The following is a 19,880-nucleotide window of genomic DNA, read 5'->3' on the forward strand; positions in this document are numbered from 1 at the left end:
AGATAACCACAAAGTAGGCTCATAGAGAAATAATAACAGAGAATCTGAAGCAACAACTCATAAATCAATACTTCTAGAAATAGTATTACGGGGAAATTTTTTTTTCACCCCACCTCTACCCTTCCAGCATTTGAAAAACAGATAGAACCCTGATAAACTATGAAGAAATAAGAAATATTTTTAAAAACTTAAGGGGTGGGCTTCCTAGGTGGTGCAGTGGTTGAGAGTCCGCCTGCCAATAAAGGGGACACGGGTTCGTGCCCCGGTCCGGGAAGATCCTACATGTCGTGGAGAGGCTGGGCCCATGAGCCATGGCCACTGGGCCTGCGCGTCTGGAGCCTGTGCTCCGCAACGGGAGAGGCCACAACAGTGAGAGGCCCACGTACCGCAAAAAACTTAAGGGGTCCCTAGCAATAGAAGTCTCAGGCTACCCATGTTCATTCACCAACTTTCATTAGTTTCAGAAACAAGTTTACAAAACTTAGAAATCTTGGTACAGTTAAAGAAAAAAAATCCAATTCAATTGCCTAGCTATACAACTCTCTGGTTTAGGAGTCCTGTTTTAAAATGCTTGACTCTTGGCCAATTAGTCAGAGATCATTCAAAAACAAGAACAGCAATTTTTAAAAGCCTGTTTACATACCTATCGCCTCTCTCCATACCTACACTATTTATGGGTGAAATAATTTGTGGAAAAAAATTAGTGTGATTTGCAAGAAAAATAGCAATAGTGAAAAAACAAAAATCATTCTTAATTAGCAATATCCTCTCTCATCTTTCCATCTAATTATTCCTACCAAAACAAAACAAACAAAAACACTCTTCTTGGGGGCTTCCCTGGTGGCGCAGTGGTTGAGAGTCTGCCTGCCGATGCAGGGGACACGGGTTCGTGCCCCAGTCCGAGAAGATCCCACATGCCGTGGAGCGGCTGGGCCCGTGAGCCACGGCCGATGAGCCTGCGCGTCCGGAGCCTGTGCTCCGCAACGGGAGAGGCCACAACAGTGAGAGGCCCGCGTACCGCAAAAAATAAATAAATAAATAAACAACACTCTTCTTTTACTTGCAGGTCCATTCAGCACCCTTTCCACAGAACCACAATGGAAAAAACAGACAGTTGAGTTTAATCATTCTTGAGGCATCAGAATCCATCCAATAAGAAAAAGCAAACAATTTGTTTTCATGCTAAATAAATTATAGCCGAAAGACTATTCTTGCACTAGCCCTTAATTCTAATATGCTTAAAGCTGGGTTACTTTTTTAATAGATAGTCTGGTGATTCAAATTGCCCAGGCCTCAATTAATTTAATTAGAATGGGATATTCACTGTTAATAGCATATCTGACAAGACTACATCTTGAGTGCCTAACTAATGTTTTCTTCTTAATTTTGGCTTGTGTTTGCTTTGCCTTAGCTACAGTCCCTGGAAAGCATCCCATTTATTAGTGTTTCCCTCGCTGCATCAGCATTTCTGGTTAATGCATTATAGCAAATCATTTGGAGGGAAACCTGAATGAAGTTCTGTACTGTGTATTCTGCAAAATTGTTCAAACCATATCAAAGATATTGCAAATAAAAGAGCATGAAACTGGGAAGAAAAAATATTTATCAGAGATTTTTTTAAATCAGTGACTACAAAGAAAGAATATACACTGACATATATATATATGATTTATTACTAAAACAAATACTTATTTCACACCAACTACCTTCCTCAAAAAGAAGTACTTCCCCTCAGACCCACACCTTGTTTTTCCTTCACTCCATCAAAACCATGACACAATCCAAGAACAGTTTTGTTTTTAACCATATAAGTGACATATCCTTTTACAAAATAAAGCAGGTAGTTCCAAATTGCAAATTATTCCAAACACAGAAAAGAAACAATGAATAAATACCAACAAGTTTTCATCCACAGCTTGTCTGCGCTTGAAAAGTCTGAGAATTTTAATAGAACTAACCAAGCTTTTGCTGCAGCTCAGTCCCTCATGAGCTCACTGTAATATAGCAGATGCTGTTCTGCATTTTGTATAAGACACGTTCATCTGTGTAATGAAACATTACTCTTCTCCGCCTTCTCTCGGGAAGTATAAAGGGTTTTCCCAGGAAAACGATAAAGGAGGACATTCCACACCAAAAGAGGAAACTGGCTTTTTTGAAAGTCAAAACAACATTCCTAATCTAACTTTTAAAATGACATAACATATTTCTCTTTCCTGTCCCTCTAAAATATTCAGCTAAAATGGCTTTCAGTCAACAGGAGAATAGTTAAATATGTGCAATAGAGAAAGAAACACCACATAGTTAAAAATGAATGAATCAGAACCACAGGTATCAACTACATAATTAAAGTATTAAGCAAAAAAGAACAAATTGCATAGGGATATTATACAGTATAATATCTTCTAAATAAGGTTTAAAACATGTTTACAATATTGTATGAGATATATATGGCATAAACACATGCACCAGAAACACCGAACTGGAGAGATGTTACTTTTGGGAAAAGGGGAGAGGAAATAGGATTGAGGAAGGAAACTTGGGGTAAAAATTATAGTTGTATTGTTTAATTTCTCAAGCTAAAGGAAATACATTACTCTCCTTGTTTTTATAGATATTACATACTTCATAATTTAAAAAGAAAAGACTTTCCCCTTATATGTTTGACTGAACACAACGTAATTTCCTTATGAAGGACATCCACCTTCCCCATCCCCACCCCCAAAAAACAACAACCCTCTGTGTTGGTATGGCCTTTCCAAATGAGCTTCTCTGAGAGCCTGCTCCTCAGTAGTTACTCTCTGTCTTTTCTTCTATTAGTGCTGCTACTTTCTGATGCTGGCTGTGATGTGACCTCGGATCCATAACTCAGAGCCTCGGCTTGTCTCTACTTTTAATATTACCAAGAATACTGGTTTTAGGCAAGAAAGCTATTACACATAGTTCCCTTTCATTTTCCCCCTTTTACTGCTAAAAGCTCTAGCAATCATTAAAAAGAGAGCCATTATGTATCTAAAGCTCACCAGACTTTGTGGCACTTGGCCAAGCTATGAACTCTATTGGTAGTTGATTCTGAATCAACTACTAATGCAGTCTGAGATATTAAAATTAAAGAAAGTACTGACTGGAGTTCAATTCTCCTTTTAATAAATGAATACTCCAAAATTCTGTAATATGGTATACTACAATTCTGTTCTACCATCTCAACTGTGCATGAACAACATTTTGTTTTGAAGCTTAAGTCAGAGCTAGAAATGGAAAAAATAAATTTCATTTTCTTTGGGGTTAAAATGAGAACAAAATAAGGAAATAAAACCCAATTATTAACATGCATATAGATGAGACATTCACAAAGTGTATACCCTTGGGATCCCCTCAAAAACAAAAAAACAAACCAAAAAAATCACTACTACCTCTTTCTGGTCAGAAAACTCATTTTTCCTGTCTGCTCAGCAACTTCTATCCCCAGCACTCAGAGATCAGGGAACGGAGAGGTAAGAAACAGAAACTGACAGAGCTAGACGCAAGCTGGTATTCTTCTGTTTACAAAATAAATATTATTCCAACAAAATCAAATCAAAAACTTTCAATTTGCTTATGAAGTTTTTACTATTTTTTCCACTCCATTCAATCTATCTTTAAATACTTCTTTAAAATATTCTGATATCTATACTCTGTTTTAAAATGAAAAAAGAGGTTTTTAATCACACTTGGCCACTTGCCACAGCCCTGCTTCACAGCAGCTAGCAGAATTCTGGCAGTACGAGATACAGGATACAGTAGGGGTAGAATGGAAAAACAGAAGATTAGCTCCAAAATAAACACCTCCAAAAATCTGTCGTCTTTGGAAATATATATCTGTAGGGAATCTAGAGTTGGCAGCACCTTGTTCAAATAGTTCCTTTCTCAATTCGGCAGTGCCCAGCCCTTCACTCTTCTCTCTTCTCCCTCACTTGCTCTAAATACCTGCTAGGTTGTTGTCATTGTGTCAATTTCTTAAATTACCTATAGCATAACAGCACTACAATCTTTTTCCATTACTATTTTTACTTAGCGTTTTATACAGCCATGCTTGTTTCAGCACAATCTGTGCACTCTTTTAAGATTATTAGCTGCTGCCTGAATCAAAGAAAAGTAATTCCTTCTTCATAGTTCTATGATTCCCATTACTGCAGAATGTAGGCAGAGAACAAGATGATACACAGCTGCATTATTCACCAGGTTGAAGGATTTAGACAATGGTCCCTAGGACTTTTTAACTCAGTGTTGGACTCTCATTTGTCCAACACTGACTGAATGTCTACATTCATGACACTGTATTAGACTCAGTTCACAGAGTTTGGGAGAACAGACTACTACCGGCAATTAATCACTTGTTAAGATTTTCCCACTGGGGATTCCTGTAGTGTAAATACAAAGAAACATTTTCTGTTTCAGGCTGGCAGGCCACAACTCAGAATTAACAAATTATTAGCACAGTCCTGTCTCCCCTCAAACACTCCAGCATTAACTGCTTTTTTCCTCCTCCCCTCTCTCCAACTCTCTGAATTCCCCACCACATCTTCACCTCTTCCCCAACTCCCTCAGCAGTTTGAACTGGAAAAAGAAGAAAAAAGAGAAATATGGGAATAAAGGCTTGATGAATTATGAGGAATGCAGGGTAAATTGTTCACCAAAATGTCAGAAAGTAATTATGCAAACTGTCCTGAAAAGGAATTGGAAGGGTCTTTTTTTTTTCACTTCAAGCCCTTGGCCCTTGTGAGAATAAGCAAATATATGTCCGTCTGTTTATGACTTTATACAAGCTACCCAATGAAACAACATAAAAGTTACTTGTCAAGTGTTATATAAAAATGATACATAACTTAGAATTAAAGAAGCCCTTTAGGCTCACCTAATCAAGCATCCTTATTTAATCAACAAAAATAATAGGATCAAAGAGGTTCCATCACTTGCTCAAGGTCAAACAGCAAGTTAATGTAAGAGAAAGGAGCAGAACCCAGACCCCTAACTATTATACCACATGGCACCTAATTCTCTTCAATTACTTACTCTTTATTTTCGTGACTGCGAAACACACTCTCTCTCTCTCTCTCTCTCACCACTTCCATTTTTCATTTATTTAACTATCTCAGAAAACTATTAAAAGATTCTGTGATGGTACAGCTATTCTTTGCTCCCATAAGATTTCAAAAGGTTCATCAACTACATCTCAAATACAATCTCCTCTGGTAGAGCAGATACTGTAATGTCTCTAAAACACTGTTATAATTATCAAGTAAATACTTACCTTTGTATTATAATACCTAGAAGACCAAAGAATATGTGCTCTCTAAATAAAGCAATCCAGTAAGGTCCAGTCAATTAAAATGTTAGAGAATCACTCCAAATAACTTGTTCTCAATTTTATATTATATATATTATATATATATAATAATGCTCTTGAGAAACTGGAGTGGCAGAAGCAGTGGGAATCTTGTATATCTACATTTATAATATGGGAAGAAAAACTGCTAAAATTTTACTAAGATTTCATGCTTAGGAATGGCTAGTTATGTTGTTTATTTGTTTGTTTTTTAAAAAGTAAGATCATCATACATACAATGCTTACTATTCCCTAAAGGGAGTCAAATATTACAAAAATGGAAAGTTAGAGAGGACAAAGTTCAAGAAAATTACTCAAAGTATTCCTCTAGTTAACGAACATAATGTTAAGAGTTTCTGCTTTGGGAGAGTATAATACACAGGACACATTCTTTCAGCAAAGATTTGCTGAGTGCTCATCATGCTATGTGAACTTTTTCCATACTGCTATGCAAATCTTCCAGATTCTGATAGTATGAGGTAGGGGTGGGGAGGCAGAAATAAGGGGTGTCTGATTTTATATAGAAATTTTTAAATCATTTAAAAATAATTAAACCAGATTTTTTTAAATACAAAAGCAGAGGTGTAGAAAAGACAATAAAGAAGCATATTTCACATGATGATAAAAAGGAACACGCAAAAAAGGTCAAGAAATAAAATTTCAGTACCTGAGTAACACAGTAACACAGGTCTTGAACTGTCTTTCTATCTAGTACTTAGTAGCTGAGTGATAGAACTTGACAATTGGTTGTGGACTATCAACTCTACTTCCTAAATCTCCCTTCTCTCTATTCTCTTTTCTCCATCCTCAAGGCTGCTGTACTAGTTCAGACATCTTTTGCCTGGTCCATTATGATGTTCCTTACTGGTGTCTGTCTTTCCAGTCCCATCCTCTCCAATTAAGCCTTCACACTGCTGCCAGTGTGACCTACCTAAAAGCACAAACATAATCATATGATTCCCTGACTTGAAATTCTTCCAATGCTCACCTACTGACACGGAGTATTTTTCCAAACTGTGGCTTAAATTGTAGAATCAATTTAAATGAGTCCCAACCAGAATTTCCTTAAGAGAACAGAAACTATGCATACATAGTAAAAATATTGTTTCATGAGACTTTTCCTAGTTGTATGCATACATGCATGTGCTCAATCATAACATAAAAGGTATTTCTACTGTGGGTTGAGTTTTTTAAAAAAACCACTGAACTACATCATAAAATATTAGCTCCTTCACAAGTCCTTTCACAATCTGATCCCTCATCACAGCAAGTGGTGAAGAGACAGGCTCTGTAGCCAGACTACTTGGTTTTATATGCTGGGTATGCCACTTGCTAGCTGTGTTATCCTAGGCAAGTCATTTACTAGCTATGTGTCACTAACTGACTGTCTGGGCAAATCACTCAACCAATCTGATGCAACTCAGTTTCACTATCTGTAAAACGAGGATAATAACAATACCTACTCACAGGGTTTCACGAGAATTAAGTGAGACTGGGTACAGTGCTTGGCACATGGTGCACTTCATAAATATTAATTATTATTGGTATCACTGCTACTGTCCAGCCTAATCTTCAGCTATTCTTGCCCATATCCAGTTGTAACAAATTACTGGCTGTTTCTCAAATACATCATACTCCCTCATATTGTCATGTTAGATACTAGTGCTGCCTGGAATATGAACCAACCTTTTCAGTCCCCCACACATTATATTTCCTCATATTTCAGCTCAAGTAAGGCCTCACCTGTGAAGCCTTCCCCAACATCCTCGGGTAAGTCTAAGTGCTCCCACTGACCTCCATAGGGAAAAAAAAAAGCACAGCCAGTTACAGTCTTGTTTATAGTCTTGTCTCCTGGCCAGACTGTGAACTCTTAGAACCACAACAGAAACATCTCTCCTTACCAGCACAGTGTCTCACAGAGTAGGAGTTCCACAGATATATTCTGAATGACTCTAGGTATTAACCTTTCTAGATCTTTATTTTCTCATCTGTACAATGGGGATGGTATTTTGCCTGAAGGGTTGTTGTGGAGTATACTACACAATGTTATAAAAGTACTTGACATAGCAGCAATGCTCAGTAATTACCAGGTTTACTGGGTGGGACTTTTTAGAATCTTAAACTAAATTTCAAAGATTTGGAAGGGGTTGGGGGGTAGGCATAATACCTTAAACTCTTATCAGTTAATACCTGGGTGGGGGGATGGTGGAGAAAGATTTAAGAAATGTAGTCAGTGGGAGGGATGGTGAAGTCTCTTGGAAAAAACTGCAGTAGATGCTTGAGAAAGGAACAAAACTGAAGGAGCAGGTGCTGAAAAGGAAGGAAGACGCACACTGACAACCATCATGGTACAGCTTTAATTCTAGCCAGATGTAGGCTTAAATCCCAGCTCCAAAACATTTGTCCATCTTTACATCCCTATCATTAAAACAGTTTATGACACGTAAGAAGAAATGAACCTATCCCGTCCTCAATTTCCTCAAACTAGCACAATAATACCTCTTATAGGGTTATGGTGAGAATTAAACATGGAAATACAGTGCCTTTAGCTCTTAGATGCTTTCTTCTATATCTACTCCTCTATCTTTACAGGTCAGGTAGTTCAGCTAACCTATTTGCTCTCCTGTTATTTTATAAACTATCAGTTGCATTAACTTTCTCTAAAGTTTAAAGCAGACATTAATACTCTTAAATATCCTGTAACACCATTTACTATAGGTAAGTAAGAAGTATTATACAAAGTGGGCCTGTCTGAGAAGGCAAAAAAAGAATTTTAAAAATCTTGAAACTGGGCTTCCCTGGTGGTGGCACAGTGGTTGAGGGTCTGTCTGCCGATGCAGGGGATAAGTGTTTGTGCCCCGATCCGGGAAGATCCCACATGCCGCGGAGCCTGTGCTCTGCCACGGGAGATCTTGAAACCTATAAGGTAGTACGGCTCAGGACTGTACATTTGAGACTGTCCTCTGGATAGCATCATACACCCAATAGGTTCTGCTCAGCAATTTTCTGGTGATTATTACAAGTGCTCTCCCCAAAATAAAGTGGACAACAAATTTTAAAAATGTAAAAACTTAAAACTTTAGTAACGAAGCATAAAAGGTAAACACCTCACTCTTTTGGATTAATAAATATTATTAATGTCATTAAAGAACTTTTGGAAAAGCCTCTTATTTTTAAGAGAGATGTCAAAATGCAATGTCTTATTATCCAATTATTCCAGAACTGTATTAGAAAAAGTTCAGTTTTAGTATGCTATTAGACCCAGTCAGTGATATAATTTACCAAGTTATGCTTTTATCAATAAAAAAAACAAGCCTGTACACGGTTTATGAGTCAAGAATTCACTAAACTTATTAAAATTACTTTGCTTGAAGTCAACTTTCATTTTTACACAGGCTGTCTCAATGCAAGCGTTTAACAAAGTGCAGTGAAATAAATAGATTGTTTCCCTTTTGTGTTCAGAGGCAGAGGTCAAGTTTTTTATCAGATGTTCTCAAGCTTGATCTAAATCAAGGAGTAACTATTCAAGATTCAGGTTGACTTTAGGGTCTTACTGGAAGAATCTGACCCCAATTCACTTTTTTTTTTAAAGGAGGTTTTTTTATTCAAAGGTATAACTGGATAAGTACATTTGTTCACAACCATTCTTGTGAAATACTTAAAAAAAAAAATACAACCAACTTCTTTGCAAATAGCAGACACAGACCTCAACTATGATGACCTAATTTTTGGTGGATAATGTACATGATTAGGCAGAAATAGGCAAGCTCACACTGGTAGATTAACTATCTCAGTCAAAACTCTGTTTGTGGCCCCCACTTCTCGATCAATTTCTGTTCTCACTTCATCTTCTACCATCTTGTGGACTTCCTGACCGACTCCCCTGTCGACTCTGTCTACCTGACCGGCCACCAGATCGACCACTTGACCAGCCACTCCTCTGTCTGGAATTAGAAGATGTGTTTCCATCATAATATTCTTCAATTTCAGACAACTTGGCTGGCACTGAGAGTACCCAGTCTGAATCATGCCTGTAACCATTCTCAGTTGTGGGAACATCAAAGCAAATGCCCATATTTCCTTTTAGGAGGCACATTCTGGTAATTTGGGACACAGCATTACTAGTCAACTTTCTGTTAAGTTCTTTCCAAGCACAGCTAACATCCTGTATTTCTTCTGGGCTTCCAGAGTCAAGGTTACAACCCCCTTATCAGAGGTGATCAAAGAACGTGGTTCAAAACTTGATGCACCAGAGATGTGGGCTAATGCTGCAGCCAATGCATCCACTGCCCCTTTCTCTTCTATCCCTCTCTGAGCTGATGGTCAGAAAAAATCAACAGCAGCATAAGAAACGGATGCCAGAGACCTGATGGCATCCATGCTTTTAGATTTAACTAAATCCACTGTAGAAGGAACACCTACACATTTAAAAGTAATTCCTGCTTTTTGTTCCACATATCTTAGTTGACCTCTTTCTCTTGGTTGATAAAAACATATGCAAATTGCTGTCCAGCCAGCTCTGTCTGTGCATCCAGAGCGATGAATATAGAACTCAACATCCTGTGGAGGTGAACTCTGAATAACCAGGTCAACCTCAAGAATGTTCAAACCACGGGCAGCAACATTGGCTGCCACCAAAACTACCCTCTCTGAAGCCTTTCAGTGTAATTTCTCTTTGTGACTGTGCAGTGTCACCATGTAAACACTGGGCATTCTGTTTTATGTGTGGATTCATGGCCATATCAGTTACATTCTTTTTAGTCTCACAGAAGATAATAGCCCTCCCTTCAGCCCCAATGTAGACTTGAAGGACATCTCCAATAACTGCTGGCCTCTGAGATTAATAGCACTGGATGGTCAGATGTTCCACAGTAGTTGCAGCCTTTTGAGTCATTTTCCCAACAAGGTCAACCTGTTGGTATCTGGACTTCATGTATCTTTTTGCAACTTTGTATACCCACTGTGGGCAAGTTGCAGAAAAATGTAAAGTCTGAGGATTGTCTTCAGAATCAGTTTTGTAGGATTCGTGGATAATATCTTCAACTTGTTCAGCAAAACCTAAATCTAACATTTGATCCACTTCATACAGCACAATGTGGTGCAGTTTAGAAAGATCTAATCAGCCACTCTGCAGATGATCTTTGATACGAGCTGGGGTTCCAACCAAGATGTCAATACCATTTCAAAAATGATTAATTTGGCTTTGATATGATGTTCCACCATAAAAACACACCACACTGAGTTTCCTAGTTATATCTTTGAAGTCTTTGGCTACTTGGTTTGCCAGTTCCCTCATAGGAGCCAAAACAAGTACCTTTGGTGAGTGGCTTTTTAAAATTGTCTCTTGATTTCTTTGGAATCTTTCAATCAAGGGGATGGCAAAAGAGAATGTCTTTCCTGTTCCTGTCCGTGCTCAAGCAATTAAATCTTTTCCTTCATATACAGGATCAAAAGTCTTAACTTGAATAGGAAAGAGATATGTTACCCCTTTATAGTCTCTTCAGAAATAGGGAAATTGGAGAAGGCTCCTTCTTTCTGTTCACGTATTAGGGTCTCTTCTAGTTTATTATCACTTGATTTAAGAGTAGAACTATCTAAGGATGACACTTGCTTTTTTTTTCATATTCATCAATATCTCCATTTGACAGATCTTTTCTTCTTGACTTATGAGATTTAGAAAATTCATCTGAAAGTCTATGACATCCTTCTTTCGTGTCACCATTTAGCTTCTCTTTCATTTTAGCTTTTTTTGGGTTTGGGAGCAACCAGGTCTTCTGCAACACCATTTTCTCTTGTTTCTGATTTCTCATCTGAGTCATAATGGTGCCTTGACTTCCTTCTATTGCTCCAGCATTGTTTAATATGTTTTCAGCTTATCTTGTTTAAATCTTCATAACAACCCTATAAGGGAAGTACAGGTCCATAATCCCTTATCCGAAATTCCGACATCCACAGAGCTCTTTTGCCTCTCCTTCCTCTGGCTCTTGGTCTCCTCCAAAGGTGCCTCCAGCTCCATAATGTCCCCATAGAGGAGTTTCCCAAGCATCATATTCGCCGCCACCGCTGCCGCCACCTCCCTCTGGGCACGGGGGCCACAACCACCTGCGGGCAGCGACAGGGTGAAAGGAAGCGGGGGCAGGGCGGCCTCCCAGCCAGGGCCGTGCATCACTTCCACCAATTCACTTTTAACAACCAGTCTCAGCTTAATCATTTTTAGAATGAAACACAGAATTTTGTAATTTCATAGGAAAAGAACTTAATGGGAAAACCAGTAAATGTGTGAGCCATTTTCAGCTCTGCAGTAACTTGCTGAGCTACCAAGGAAAAAGCCACTTTACTGTTCCTGAACTTTTATTTCCTTAACCTTGTCTTGTTGAGCTCTAAATTCTAGGACTCTTTTAAGTACATGTCTTCCATGGTAACATCTTAGTTTTCCTAATAACATGTTGTTCCAGTATTGTATTAATCAGTCAAATAAAGAATAGAGGATTCCCCTATATTGAGTGGTTATCTTGAGGTCTTAAAAGGTAATCTGGTCCTTAATCACAGGAAAACAAACAGTAATTTTTTTAAGAAAACCCACGGAGCACAAAGCTAGAATATAAAAAGAAATAAAAGCAACATCTTAGTAGTTATTCAGACTATGGTATCAACGAAGTGCTACTATAGAAGACCATGAGCTTCCCTGGTGGCGCAGTGGTTGAGAATCCGCCTGCCGATGCAGGGGACACGGGTTCGTGCCCTGGTCCGGGAAGATCCCACATGCCGCGGAGCAACTAAGCCCGTGAGCCATGGCCGCTGGGCCTGTGCGTCCGGAGCCTGTGCTCCGCAACGGGAGAGGCCACAACAGTGAGAGGCCCGCATACCGCAAAAAAAAAAAAAAAAAAAAAAAAAGACCATGACCACTCCTTGATTTCCCTTTCAAACAGTAGGCAGCCCCAAAACCAAAATTCACATTCAATTTATTGTCTTCAACATACACCATTCTTTTTTTAAAAAAAAGAATTAATTAGTTAATTAATTTTTTGGCCGCATTGGGTCTTCATTGCGCACCAGCTTTCTCTAGTTGTGGCGGCGAGCAGGGGCTACTCTTTGTTGTGGTGCGCGGGCTTCTCAGTGCAGTGGCTTCTCTTGTTGTGGAGCACGGGCTCTAGGTGCACCGGCTTCAGTAGTTGTGGCACACAGGCTTAGTAGTTGTGGCATGCGGGGTCTAGAGAGCACGCTCAGTAGTTGTGGCGCAGGGGCTTAGTTGCTGCGCAGCATGTGGGATATTCCTGGACTGGGGCTTGAACCCATGTCCCCTGCATTGGCAGGTGGATTCTTAACCACTGCACCACCAGGGAAGTCCAACATACACCATTCTTGATGCTGCATTTCTATTTAGATTCCCTCTTAGAGTAGAGTTCCATAAAGCATAAAATAGAGCCCCCTGAGACTCAGAAAAGTTCAAATAATCAGAATTTGTTGACTAAATCCAAATTTACTCATTCGACTATTTTATGCGGTTCAAAATAAGCAAGATTTTAAGATAAAGTTTCCATAATAAGTCTGCTCTAAGCATATTTATCCACAACCTTCAAAATCTTAATATTATCGTCAACTAAAACAACAATAAATCTAGACTCTGATTCAAACATATATTCCTAATAATCTGGGTATTTATCATACTTTTGCTTCTTTGGATAGAAAGTGTGTACCACTGTAGAGCTAATCCAATGTTACCAACTCTCTGCATCAGTCCACAATAAAGAAGTGTAATATACAACCAAAGACAGCACTGGCAATACCAAACTTAAAGCAATAACCCAAATGTGGTTACCTAAGCAACAGGTCATTAAACAAGTCAAACGGCGTGGGGGGGGTGGGTATAGAGCACACCTTTTTTTCACTGGCAAGCAGACAAAAGGGTGCGTATTCAATTAATGCTTGTCTGAGTGTTATCTATGTACCTAGTACTGCTCTGGAGTCTATGAGAGACAAAAAGGTAACAAGATACACAACGCTGCCCAGTAAGATAAGGTACCCACAAATGAAACATTTAGAGAACAAGCCAGTGTCAATCTGTGTCCTGAAAATAATAAGTCCTATCAACATTCAGAGAAGACAGAATAGAACAATGGAAAGGGATTAAGAGCTAGGAAACACACATGTGAAGATTCAGACTAGGATTTCCCCTTGAATCCACCTCCATTTGAAAGAATTTTTATCCCAGATGTCATTAACCACAAACATAATAGAAAAGTCACTTCTCTCAGTTCCCATTAGGTCTGTTTTCTCATCTGTAAAGTGAGGAAGTTAGATTCAAAGAGGAGTCAAAGGTCACAGTCTCTCACCTAAAATGAACCTTAGAGGTTAGAGGAGTGGTTAAGACTGAAATTCTGCTACAAAAACTGCACAGACATTTAATATGGGTATATGAGACACTGGCTTAAGTACAGTGGAGTATTTGTGCGGGGTGGATCTGGCAAAGTAAGACTTAGCCAGATCATGAGGAGCCCAATTAAAGAACTGGGACTTACCTCTGTGTCAGGCAATGTAACCTCTGTTAAAACTTTCAGGTTAAATGAAAAGTAAAAAAAAAAAAAAAAAACACTTTCAGGTTAAACTGAAATGACAAAACTGCCAAAGAACTACAATGTGTAAAGTAAAAAGGGACAGCCACAATCTATAACAGTATAATGACAGACTTAAGTAAGAGATTTAGCAATTCAGCATAGCCGTTGACCACTAGGAAATGCCAACAGTCAGGCTGTCATAATCAGAGATGAGACAGTTTGATTTAGCAAAGAAATTACACAGCTCACAATGAAAGGCAGTTCCCCTCAAAGAATCATCCTTGAAAATAGCCACCTTCACTAACCACACAGAAAAGCATGCAACAAATATTTTACATCAGACTCGGTTACAGTCACAAGCTGGGAAGCAATAACAGGCTCTTCACATAGGAAAGGAAAAATTACACTAGATGGTGCTACAAATACTGAATAAGCCCCTGCACCTTTTCTCCTATTTACTCAGTTCAATGATGTTTTAATTGGGGCGGGGGGTGGGTACAAGCTATGTTGTATTACTTCGCAATCACATTTACCTATATTAGCTGAACTGTATTGCTCTGGACTTGTTTTTCAAACTTGGAAAAATGAATTTCAAAAAACATACCTCTCAAGCAAAAAATTAAGCAATACTGTAATTGGTTATGTCCCCCTGGCTCTAATTTACCATACCTACTACAGCAGAACAAAAGTGGCACAAGCAGGACTTGTGATCTAGTCCAACACAGAGTGCCATCTGCTGCACATACACAGGATGTCACCTCTGCAAGATTCAACCTTAGTGTCTCTCAGGGACCTTTATAAGAGACAGTGGTTTGTTCCTATATTGCCTAGTACATGTGCCTCAAACCAACATAGGAGAATTCTCACTCATGGGGTTTTGAAATACCAGTACTTTCATAACAAACAATAGTAAGTTTTATAAGGGAGGAGAAAGATGTGAAGGAGCAATTGTACTTTATAATAAAAAGAACACAATAAGGGGGTCAGAATATCTGGAGTGGGTGGGAGTCCTAAAACTGTTGTACATTTATCGTGTAATCCTGGCCAAGTCTCTCCCTTTCTGGGTCTTAATTTCAAGCATAAAATGTCAACAGTTAAACAAATATCTAAGAGATACCTTTCAAATTGAGTCTTGTGAGGAATCATAGAATAACAGATGGAGACAGCTAAATACATGATAGCTTCGGAGCAATCGTAGAAAAAGAAAAAAACTGTTTACATATTTTAAATAATCAGGCACAACTCTTTTCAAAATCTTACAATTCTAAGTTCATTTGCAAGTCACCATGCTTATAACACTTCTGCCCTTCAGAAATAACACTTTTTTTTTTTAACATCTTTATCGGAGTATAACTGTTTTACAATGGTGTGTTAGTTTCTGCTTTACAACAAAGTGAATCAGTTATACATATACATATGTTCCCATATCTCTTCCCTCTTGCGTCTCCATCCCACCCCTCTAGGTGGTCACCAAGCACCGAGCTGATCTCCCTGTGCTATGCGGCTGCTTCCCACTAGCTAACTATTTTACATTCGGTAGTGTATATATGTCCATGCCACTCTCTCACTTCGTCACAGCTTACCCTTCCCCCTCCCCATATCCTCAAGTCCATGCTCTAGTAGGTCTGTGTTTTATTCCTGTCCTACCCCTAGTCTCTTCATGACATTTTTTTTCTTAGATTCCATATCTATGTGTTAGCATACGGTATTTGTTTTTCTCCTTCTGACTTACTTCACTCTGTATGACAGACTCCAGGTCCATCCACCTCATTACAAATAACTCAGTTTCATTTCTTTTTATGGCTGACTAATATTCCATTGTATATATGTGCACATCTTCTTTATCCATTCATCTGTTGATGGACACTTAGGTTGCTTCCATGTCCTGGCTATTGTAAATAGAGCTGCAATGAACATTTTGGTACATGACTCTTTTTTGAATTATGGTTTTCTCAGGGTATATGCCCAGGAGAACACTTCAATTTAGTTGTGCTTTCACCTCAAATTCAGTACATCACTTTTATCCACCCCAGAATAGCACAGAAAAACACTTTCATGAAGCACCCGCACAAGGAAGGCACTCACAGACTGACAGATTCACACAATGGAAAATATACAAGGCACAAATTTCAAAATGCTAAATGAATACCACACCCAAATAGTCTTAAAAACAAACTGCAAAGTCAGAAGATGTATTATCAAAATACAGAGGTAAAGACAACTTGGGAAGTCTTTAAATAGTTTGAGGGGGAGGGGAATGCAATCAGATTTTTGGATTGCCTTATGTTTTTAAGAGAACAAAACACATAACTGGAGGCTATGAAACATGCAAATCTAAACTGAACTGTGGAAAGCTCGGCTCTCACCCAAAAGCTTCAGCAAAGCAATATGTCAGTATGCCAAAATTAAGAAGTACAGTTTTCTCATAAGAATGAGGATAGGGTCCATACCTATGACTAATAATAACAATACCATCTTGCATTTAAAGAGCATTAGTTCTTTTCACTGCTCTTTCAGACATTTAATTTTACGCTGTCATCAGTCTTAGGGTATCCTCTGAAAAGCTCCAGTTTGGTTTTCCCTCAAGAGCTACGTGATCAGAACAAGAAAGGTGGGTGTATTTGTTGAGAGCTGAAGGTACTAGTTTCTGCTATCAGGCTGTCTGCAGTGATTCTCTTATTATCACACTATACAACTTAGCCCTAGGAAATAAAACCTACACTCTTTCTCTTGGAGTTGGCCAGAAACCAACGGTATGGGTCTAGAAAGTCCAAGGGAAGAGAACCTGCTGACTTGTTAGATCAAGAACCCCATGCCAAGTTGATCCCTTGCAACTGAAAAAGAAACACACACACACACACACACACACACACACACACACACACACACACACACACACACACACCAAGGCTGTTCAAATAGAAACTCCCGTGCTTTGCCAGCCAATGAAAGCCTGCAATAACTGGTTAATACAACCACCAAATCCCTGCCGCTGTGAACAACTTGTCATATTCTCTTCCCCTCTGCCTGCTGCCCACCGTCCTTCTTCAGGCACGCGTGAACAAGCTCATAAACCAGCCCTCCAAAAGGACCACCGAGGACCTTTAAGGAACTGAGAGGTTGGAGCTTGCCTCCTGAAGCAATGCAGCATCCATCGCAAGGGTGCTGTTCCCCATGCCCACACGCAGGAAGTCACACAGGGGGATAAAGTTTGATTTTCCGTCTTGCCTGTTCCCAGAGGGTCGAGAAGAGAACTAGGGAGCGGCCCTGCTGGGGTCCTGGGTTGCCCTCCGGGGGACAGTTCCCAGCAGTATGGCACAGCCACTCTCCTGACACATACACAAGGCAGCCGCAGCAACTCAGGACACCCCAACCCGCCTGGAGGAGGAGGGAAAGGGGACAACTTGAACAGGGCTCAGTTCGGGAGCAATGGGGCAGAGCAGTTAAGTAAAAAGGAGGGAGGGACCGAGATCGGGGGCGGGTCAGAGAGAGGTTCAAGTCCCGTCCCTTCCCCGCCCTGGTGTCCCCGGTCCTGCGGGAACATCCCTGCCGTCGCCCCTCCTCCTCCTCCTCTCGGCTTCCTCCGCCCTGCCTTTTTTCCTGGTTGCCGCCGCAGGCGCCTGAAGGGCACGGCGGCTCCTCGGTGCCCGGCAACCTCGGGAGCGGCCGCGAGTTGAGGTAACTCGCCCGCTGCCCCGGCGGCCTGCCCGCCAGCTGATCCCACGCGCCAGCGCCGCCCCGCCCTCCCCGGAGCCGCCGGGCGCGCTCGCTCACCGTCCGGTGGTGCTGCTGCTGCCGGTGGCGGCTGACGCCCAGGGCGGGGAAGCAGCCCGCAGTCAGCGCTCCGCAGCCGCCGGCGCCTCCGCCGCCTCGGGAGGAGAAGAGCAGCACGAGCGATCTACCTACGGCGGCCGCCATCTCTCAACTGGAAACGGCGCCGACCCAGGCAGCGCAGCGGACGGCCGGGGCGGAGCTAAGACCCGCCACTCACCGGCGCCGGTCCAACTGTCGCCCTTCACTGAGTTGATGAGGCGGGGCTTTTTGCAAGGCCCAATCGACAGGCGGGAGAACCACACTAGAGACTGCCTGTCACTTCCAGAGTTACCTATTGTGGGACATAGTCAATTACGGGCAAATTCTAGGGAACCGGTAATTGGCACCCGAGCCCCTCAGAATAGCACCAATAGAGATGGCATATTCGATTCGGCTAATCCTCACCAAAGATACAGCTAAGATAAGGGTAACTGGGGAAATGGATATTTGTACAAAGCTCTGTGCTTCGTGTTTTAAGTTGGCAAAATAGACACCAAATTAGTAATCATTACCTAGGTATGCTGGAACTCCCAACGACATGCCCAGAGTTACCATTCATAACTAATGGTATTTGGATATGCTGAAATTATCCCATCATGGAGTGATCTAATGACTGTGATATGTAGCACAGTACAGGAGGGGTAGAATGATTATGATTCCAAAGTCCCAGAATGAGTATATGTTATCAAAGTGAATTAACATATCAAAGTGAATATAACATCTGTATACATTTCAGATACTCAGCTCACTTTTACAGCACCTTTATACTGATATTCTTACACTCTCCAGAAGCAACACTCTATTTTCTTACCACTTTTGACCTTATGTGCACTTATTAAACTATAGAAACAGAGCATGCTGATAATGTAATAAAAATCACGTAAAGGTTACCTTAATGAATTTTCATAATTTAGCTAAATTAGCCATTAGAGTACACTTTGGAATAACCCTTTCTCTTGAAAAATCCTTCCACAGAGACAAGCTCATGATGATAGCTCATTGAAGACTGAAAGAAAGGAGATCTGAGGTTCCTGAATTTCCTCAGAAGAGGATTTCTTTGCTGTCTTATTATTGTTATGAGCTAGTTAATTCTCATACCTCCTTTTAAAGTCTGGAGCAGGAAAACAGTTTGGTAAGCAAATAAAAGTATTATCCTAAATTTGGGGAAACATCTTTCTAGTGTACCCTAAGGTGATAAATTTAAAACAAAACAATGCACACACAATTTTATTGTATCACTTATTCTAATAATATTCTTTAAAGTTTGACTAAAATGTTACTTTTTTGGCCAAGAATAGCTAAATAATGAAGTGGAGCTTTTAGTTTGTTTAATCCTTCCACCCACCCCAGAACTGTAAGATGACTGGCTTCTCCAGGTGAGACACTCAAACCACTCACCCAAAAGGCATTTATTGCTCAACAGTGGAACATGAGAACTCAGGAATGAGATAGCCCCCCATTCAACAGCTGCACACACTAATCCCCCTAGTGGGAAATCTGCGACATTCCTGGGGTAACTTCACTTACAATCATGTTCCACTCATCTATATTTATCCCATCTGCATTTTATGTATTTACCTATGCTCTGCCATTTCTCCTTCTCTCTTGTCCCTTTATACCTTCTTACTAGTATTACCACAGGTTTTAGTATTGTTTTTACTTTCTGTCTTTGCAAATCTGGCTATGAATCAATATTGTGCCCTCCACTCTATCTTACACTTTGAAAAGTTCTACTGGAATTGCCTTTCCCCTATTTATCGAAATATGAAAATGAGACATGCATCCTGCATTACTGAGATTTAGTTCTGTGGATTTGCAAAAGAACCACGATAGTTTTTTTTTCAAGTGCAAAAACCTGAAACTGGAGGGATTACCAAAAACTTTCTCTTTATTTACCAAAATGTGTCATCTTTTATCTACCAAGATGATACCATTGATTAACCACAGGTAGGCTTCGTATTTTGAGGATCCACTGACTAAACTGAGTTCTAATAATCCAGGGATAGAAATTAATATAAACAAATGTCAATTATCGCTTCACAGAGAAAAACCTTTCCACAGCTGCAAAGGACATATCTCATACCAGCTGGTGCGCTAGGCCAAATAAGGAGAAAATGTAGATAGTTCAATAGAAAGTCATCCTCTAGACA

General features: G+C 40.0%; 1 protein-coding gene and 1 pseudogene across 3 annotated transcripts in view; both read right to left on the reverse strand.

The window, feature by feature from the left end:
* MCU (mitochondrial calcium uniporter) overlaps positions 1-17,906 on the reverse strand; it is a 204,145-nt gene extending 186,239 nt beyond the window's left edge. The window contains exon 1 of one of the 3 annotated variants that reach the window (XM_059054251.2): positions 17,692-17,906. In XM_059054251.2, coding sequence (XP_058910234.1) covers positions 17,692-17,835 — 144 coding nt within the window. In that variant the 5' untranslated portion in view covers positions 17,836-17,906. The remainder of the gene's footprint in view (positions 1-17,691) is intronic. The other 2 variants (XM_059054253.2, XM_067025420.1) reach the window with 2 other exon arrangements.
* On the reverse strand, positions 9,153-11,430 carry LOC131751025 (ATP-dependent RNA helicase DDX50-like; annotated as a pseudogene).
* Positions 17,907-19,880: the final 1,974 nt, after the last annotated feature.

This window comes from Kogia breviceps, chromosome 2, assembly GCF_026419965.1.
Source record: "Kogia breviceps isolate mKogBre1 chromosome 2, mKogBre1 haplotype 1, whole genome shotgun sequence".
Lineage (NCBI taxonomy): Eukaryota > Metazoa > Chordata > Mammalia > Artiodactyla > Physeteridae > Kogia > Kogia breviceps.